Below are 7,620 nucleotides of genomic sequence, written 5' to 3'. Positions count from 1 at the left end.
TCTAAATCTTTTGTTCCCTAATTTTCGAAAATTGCATGATATGTACTGATAAATTTCGAATTCTAGGTATATTATTATCTCATGTCTCAAAATTCTACACACGATAAATTATTAACATGACTTAGATAGCTATGCATCAAATCTTATATTCTGAGATGATAATAATAACGTTAATATCCAAGATTACGTCGTCAAATTATTAATCTGGTAAGATCACGATTGTACAAAATCCCGGGTTTCACATTCACTTTCTTCATATGAGTAGTACCTATCAAATCTTTTAATCGCTCTTCAACTGCACAGTCTCATACATGAACAGTTTTCGAATCTCTCTCATGCCGGTGTAAGATCGGTTCATTTATGTTCCCTTTGTCTAAAAGCCTATCAGGAGTCGCTCTTTGTCTGTGCAACCTCTACGATCACCCGTCGTCCTCTTCGACCCTAGGCCTCACAATGAGTCTTATCAGAAGTGAGACGAAGATTAATACTGGTTTTTCATTTGTTGATATTTTTGTTATAGTCGAATTCCAATATGATATGACATTTCACAATTAAGATATTCACAAACAACTAATGATCTCATGCTTTAAAAAAATAAAACTTGAAGATCTTGAGATCAAGAAATAAATTAATTCATGTTAAAATAAGATGAATACTGTCTCTTGAATCTGTCCAAATGCTACAAATTATAGTGCCGGAGGATTTTCAATTGTGTACCTCGGATTTTGTTTCTTGTAATTTTTTTGGTTTAAATTCATGAAGTTTTTTATGTTACAATATAAAATATTAAATTATCGATGCATTAATACACACATGTTCAATTCTACATAGATAAATTCTGGAATCATTTCTTGTTTTTGCTTTGTAACAAAGTTTAGTTTCCCAATTTTGTATTTAGATTTTTTTCTCAGTAGCCAGTAAAAAAAAATTATCATAAAAGTGATCCACTATGTACTTAAAAATTTATAATAATATTATATAAAATTTAAAAACAAATATATAAATTCTATCCATTTCTAACATATTATACAAACCACTTAGTTATTCTTTTTAAAGCAACAACTGCGTAGACTTGCATTTAAACAAGTATTATTATATTATAATAAAATGCCATAATTTCGTGTTTAGATTAACAGAGCTTTAAAGCATAATTAATTTAAGTAAAATAAAATCAAATAATCCAATTTGATGCAACAAACCTACACTCAATTAATTCATTTTTTTTTTACTGTTTTCTTATTCATTTTAATTTTTGATATTTTTCTGAAAATCTTTATCTCGATAATGACATGAAAATAACATCAACCTTGTTTACATTTTATTGAAATAAAAAAATAATCACTCAGATGAATTAATTTTATGGGCTTTATAGTTTCTATTTTTTTTCCTCCTATTTCATTTAGTTTTGTGATTTTAAAAGATCTTGTGAATATGGATTGCTTTGTTTTATTTTTTTGGTTACAATATTGTGATGATAGATTTTTTCGCTTTTTCTTATGCTTGAATCCGAGGGCCGTAGCAGGTGGGCCATCTGCAACCAAATTCACCCACAGTAGTTGCATGCATTCTGGTAATCCAAGAGCAGCAGTGAAAAATATGGTAGATTAGTTCCTTTCCAGGGAATGGTGTTATAGCTGTTGCCTTTTCAGGAGTTACGTGTGCACACAGAGTAATGGCAGATTTAGCTAAGAGATTTTATTAGTTTCTTTATTTACTCGGAAAAAGTGTTCTATGATGGAATATTGTCAAATTTGATAGATCTAATATCCCTACAATTGATGTAATCAATGCATATGCACTTTGCTTTTTTATGTTTTGGGAACGTGTAGAAGAATAGTACTCTTTTCTTTGAAAACAATTTCAGATTTCTGTCTATTGGGGAAATAATATGAAGGGAACAAAAAACGGAGGTCATTGATTTTCTCCAACAATTTGTTTTCCTTAAACCGTTGCAGAATGACTAGCTTGATAAAAGATCATGAATCAATTAGAGCTTCGTGAGCTAACAAATATGCGTAAGACCCTCAAAAGGTTTTTGATGGATTGAAATTTGATTTGCTTTGCTTGTTTAGGTTCAGTTGATTTATGTATTCTTTGCGATTTCATGTAGGATTTGGAAAGAAAAATGTTGTTCTCGATGCTGCTCTTCTTCGGCTACTTGCTTGGTTGAGAACTCTGGCATAATATTCTTCATGAAGTTGAAGAAAATACGTGGCTTTTGGACAGAAAGCCGTTAGTTGCTCCTGTATGGTCATGATGTGCTTGAGCATGCAATCAATTGTCAACTGCTCCTTTTGGTCCATGTAGACAGAATGGTGATAAATGCAGATAGAGGTACTCTATGGCGGCTTGAGTTTTATATATTCTAGTAAATAACACCTTTTATTGGAGCCTTCTTTAAAATTCTATCAGCTACTTTACAACAACTATATGTGAATGGCTAATTCTCTAGGAGGTGTCATCCGATTCATGCCAAAAGTGAAATGACAGCCTCATTGTACAACATATTTCATGTAAATTCGTCTTCAAAGACTCCACAATACATACTTTTTCCTAACCTAAGCCAAACTTGGAATTAGAACCTATTTAAGAGGCAAAAAGTTCCAACATCTAAGGAAGTAGTTATGCTTCATTTTTCTTCTTGTCCTGATGGCTTGTCAAAAGTCTGGAAACCAAAACATCGGTTCTTTTGAAACCATCTTTGTATCGCTGCCAGAACATCTAAGCTCCTGGATGGATTTTCATTCTTCTCAAAGATAAGTATGCTAGGAGTCGGTAGCCAAAGACCATGGCTAGCAGAACTCCAACTTCCGTGTAACCACTGTCTATTCTGACCCCATTAATCGTGTGACTGATGTGTTGGTATTGCACTTTGAGTAGAAGCTTGTAGGTGTGATAGTTAAACGAGAGATAACGAAGCCATGATACGAACACGGGGACATTCTACAAATTATTAATCACTTATCATTTTTTGAAGTTGATGTATTTAGAAGATGTTACAACATTGTATTTTAAAATTTGGAACTTACCTGCACAAAGTATCCCCCAGCCAACATGAAGGTCATCACAGTGACTGAGGCCAGGGTTGTTGCCCTTTTCAAATCCCACAGTGTAGCACCAATGGCTAGCCCAAGTCCCTATTTCAAAAATACGTGTTAAGTAAATCTTGTGTGGGGAGTTGTCTTGTTGAAGTACTGAGATTGATCAGGTAAATCGAAGAAAGGCACACCTGAGCTGCTATAATGCAAAGAAAAACTGTCATCATCGTGAGGAAAAAGGAGCCAGCATTCATTCTTAAGCCTGCCATAAAATATACAACAAGAAGAAAAAGTACTGGCAGTAACAGGTCTAGCGGAAGATCACTTGTGGTTCTAGCCACAAAATACGCGCTTAACCTATACATGTCAGCTGCTCGCTCCTTGCTTAGCATGGCTCTTTCCTGAGGAAACGTAAATATGGCAGTGAAGACTGGGAAAAACCCCCAGAAAACAGCTATGAAGAACAGTAATCCAGCCTGCAATAAAATATCGTTTTAGATCATGAAGGATACCTTGTTTCAAGGGGGATCAAGTACTACAAATACTGTTTTAGTTTGGGTAATTTTATTTGTATACTAGCGACTAATGATTTTGAAAAGTTTAATATATATGACCTGATCTTGAAGTTCTTTGGGATTATCACTACCAGATTGCCACCACAACAATCCCAAAATAGTTGCTGTTGTCAGAACCTGAGTAATCCTCAACCAGCTGAAATAGTCATTCTTCCGTTCTTTAAGTCCTCTCCAAAATAATATGCAATATTGTTCATGCCAGCTTGCTCCATATTCTCTCTTGGAATAACTTAGTTTAGACTTCATTTCTTCATCCATAGATATTGGCTCCATAATATTTTCCTTCTCATGCACAGCAACTCGTGCCTCATGGGCCTCCACGAGATACTGGATGAGAAAAATTTCTTTCTAAATACATTGCTTACGTCGTTAAAATAAGCAAAAGATAATGTGTTAACATTGCACACTCTTCATTTAGAAAGAAATTTTTGATTTTTTTTACGTTGCTAAAATATATCAATCGACCACCAGTCTAAATTTCTCATTTTTTGTATCGAAATATCTTTTACCTCTTGTATAACTGCAGGGTCAATCTTTCCACTCTTTGTTTCTGCTCTGAAGTTTCCCATTTGCACTTTGTCTTGGAATTCTGATGGGATGGAAATATCTGTTACATTTCCATTTGCTAGGTCAAGCATGAATTCTGCAGGGTTCATTGCTATAAGGGGGGAATATCCTATGGTAGTAAAGTAAACCAGAGCTTCTGATGCCTTTCCGAAATAAAGCAAGCTCCCTTTACCAAGTAAAATCAACTTGTCAAATTTAAGGAAAAGCCGGCTTGACGGCTGATGGATTGTGGTAATTACTGTTTTTCCAGCCTGCCACAGTATTGGACATATTATATAGGAGTTACAGTATTGGAATTGGAATCCTCAAAATGAAAGAGAGAGAGAGAGAGATAAGAGTGTAAGATCGATAGAATACAACTGGAGAACTGTAGTTTGGGTCGGGGAAAGAATTTAGAATTGCTACCTCTGCTATGTCATTTAAGGTCTCGACTATCCTCAAAGCTGTTGTAGAATCCAGACCAGAAGTAGGTTCATCGAGAAACAACAGGGACGGGTTGATTATTATCTCGTTTCCGATGCACACACGCTTCCTTTCTCCACCTGAAACGCCAGTGACGAAGGAGCCACCAATTATTGTGTCTTGACACCTGGTCAAATTCAGTGTTGCATTGATCTATGTCAGGTTTGTTGTAAAGCTTCAGAGTAATTTACATCTTTTTTCTGTTTAAAAGTACAACATAAGTTATCTTAAGCTTAAACTGTCAGAGGAAGCCGCTGTAGTTACCTTTCAAGACCCAGCTCGTGTATAACATCCAAGGCTCTTTTATCCTTTTCATCTTTTGTTAATGTCCTTGGAAGTCGTAGTCGAGCTGCATATGTTAGAGTTTCTCTTACTGTAAGGTTTGGGAATAGAATGTCGTCTTGTGTCACGAACCCGATCCTGTTTCAACACAAGGTAATGTATTTCATTACAAATGTGTTCCAGTGGTTTTTTCTTTGATCAATTCTTGATCCCTTAGAGTATCACATTGTTGGTATATTAATTTCTTGTGAGTAAAACTATTGTTCCCCTAACTTGTGTCTTTCTTGTAGCTTTATTTCGTATATTGTTTCGGGTAGGGCTGTATAAAATACACATACATTTCTTATATTATGGTATTCTTAATGCTTGAAAAAGTGATTCTGAAATTTTTCTTTACAAAGTTTTGCAAATTTGTACGGGAAAGTATATAATCAATCTTTTTAAACACTTGCAAATATTACCTAACTATGCTGATACTCACCTGCTTTTTAGTGACTTCGAATATGGTTGATCGTTGTAAGTTATAGAACCGCCGATTGAGTGCTCTGTAACTCGCCCTCCGAGTAGACTCAGCAATGTCGTCTTCCCGCATCCCGATGGTCCCATCAACGCTAAAACTTCCCCTGGAACAACTGAGCCTGTAATTCCATTCAAAATATCCTTCTCCACCGTTGAAGCTATTCTTTTGATAACCAACTTGTATGTTATATCCGTGAACTGCATGCATTATTGAAAATAGTCGTTTTAAGGCGGACGCACCCCAATTTCACACATCACACTCAATTATATATAATAAGGAAACTTCTATTACATTCATCTCTACAACCTTATAATCTTATCATTTTGGTGGTTTTGTTGGTCCTTTGAGTTTCAACACTGTGTTTTATATATTTGGTTCTGGTTTTAAGGGAAGTCTTGTACAAAGATGCCATATAAAATGTAATTCTGTACAAGACTGAACCTGATAGATACCATAGCGATATGTTCAATAAGTCGTATTGATCTGTAAAATACCGTCGTTTCCTTCCTGCCCAAATACATAATATCAATCAATCGTGGCTCGACTATTGAACTCGGTACCGAGTCTAATATGATCATCAGGTAACGATGTTTTCAACATGAAAAGAAAAAAAAACAGCACATGCATCTTGTTTTCGGGTTTGTATTACACACCTTGAGGTAGATTGGTAATGTGGGATCTGCGTGAAATTTCTTCCTGCGCCTGCCTGCCTCAAGATCTTCAGCTGCTAATAAATTTAAGCAACACATTGTACAGAAATGTTACACATGCAGTTTCTTGCTTTGCATGAAGCGCAGGTACTGCACTGCACTATACAATCACGACAAATGAATCAGATGGACATTTAAAAAAATAAATATATACTTAATTTGAGAAATATGACTTTAGGTGGATATGAATTTTTTTAAAAAAAATGCCAAAAACAAGCAATTTCTGCACCTTGCAAGAAAAATAGTTATTGAAATTTGAGTTAGCTTGTGTGTTTTACTTAGAGATTTGGAAAACCTATAATTAATTTCACATTTCTACTTCCAAAGAAAACGGTGCGGATAATAATTTAATTAATAATTTCGACTGGATCTATTGTTTGGGGACAGGATAACTTGCCTTGAGAATAGGGTAGGCGAGAGACTTGTAGAGGATAATATAATTATTTCCCAAAAGATTCATATTATTGGAAACTTTGTAGAGGATAATATAATTATTACTTCGTCTAAATCTATTTTCTCCTTAAATTTGGCTTCTATTGTAACAATCGTGTACCGTAGACTGACCCAACATGAGACTTAGTCCATACCCATACAAAGAGCAGAAATTGCTTTTTACTCAGGCCCATATACATATGAGTTGCATAAATTGCTTGTTTTTACACACTTGTTGAGCAAGTCTATTGTTCATGGTGGTTACTATATATATATATATATATATATATATATATATATATATATATATATAACCTGAAATATAGTACAAATTACAAAATGGAGCAGAGAAATCAAACCCGGCCCGGATTTGATAAATATGGCTATAAACATTTGCAATCATATATATGCAAATAAAGTGAGAAGACTTACGTGACGTTTCACCATCGCTAAATGGCTTTAATCATCAATTTCGTCCGGTGGCACGGTAAAGCCAGTGAAGGAGAAAGAGAAGCCTAAGCTGGCGCTGGAAGCTCGGCTCAAGGCGGCGCCGCTGCTCAAATCTTCCAGTTCGATTTTCATCTGTGCGCTTCTCGACTTTCGAACGTGTGTGTTCTTCCCAGTACTTCCCCCGCTCTGCCCAGATGAAGCTGCCGGGAGACTCTTGCTTGACTTTCTTGACAGATTGCCACCACCCTCTTGGCCAGACGCCGCCTCCGCCGCAGCTGCTTCACTGGATGAAAATGAACACTTCATTGAAGCCAGTACCTCCGCCATTGTCTCCACCAGCTGATCGGATTTTGTTCGTAGAAGACCGACTGTAGAATTTGTTTTCTCCATCGCCATAACAGTGGATCGTTTTCTGCATGCAAACATGAGAATTCAAGATTGTAAATTGGTAAATGTTTGTATTAAAAAATGGGATTTTATAACAAGAAACGGTATCCTAGTTTTTCCTTAAAAAAATTCATGTATTCAATTAGTTCACTCACCAAAATTTAGAGAAAGGTTATGTCATGAAAGAAAGCCAAGAG

The 7,620-nt window shown here is 35.5% G+C and overlaps 1 protein-coding gene and 1 long non-coding RNA gene across 2 annotated transcripts; one reads left to right on the top strand and one right to left on the bottom strand.

Moving 5' to 3' along the window:
• The first annotated feature begins 1,370 nt into the window (after positions 1 to 1,370).
• LOC140842650 (uncharacterized) lies at positions 1,371 to 3,347 on the top strand. The gene is made up of 3 exons (XR_012120461.1): positions 1,371 to 2,015; positions 2,111 to 2,334; positions 3,209 to 3,347. It is a non-coding gene; the product is annotated as an uncharacterized lncRNA (long non-coding RNA).
• On the bottom strand, positions 2,364 to 7,620 carry LOC140842649 (ABC transporter G family member 22-like). Its single transcript, XM_073210703.1, is given in 12 exon segments — positions 2,364 to 2,943; positions 3,030 to 3,137; positions 3,230 to 3,514; positions 3,653 to 3,940; positions 4,123 to 4,431; positions 4,586 to 4,769; positions 4,907 to 5,062; positions 5,406 to 5,641; positions 6,098 to 6,168; positions 7,019 to 7,048; positions 7,051 to 7,448; positions 7,579 to 7,620. Coding segments are annotated over 11 exon segments (2,271 nt in total). The 5' UTR covers positions 7,433 to 7,448; positions 7,579 to 7,620; the 3' UTR covers positions 2,364 to 2,721.

This window comes from Primulina eburnea, chromosome 10 (assembly GCF_022965805.1).
Source record: "Primulina eburnea isolate SZY01 chromosome 10, ASM2296580v1, whole genome shotgun sequence".
Classification (NCBI taxonomy): Eukaryota; Viridiplantae; Streptophyta; class Magnoliopsida; order Lamiales; family Gesneriaceae; genus Primulina; species Primulina eburnea.
The sequence above is the reverse complement of the archived record's forward strand: the minus strand, read 5'-3'. Positions and strand labels throughout refer to the sequence as shown.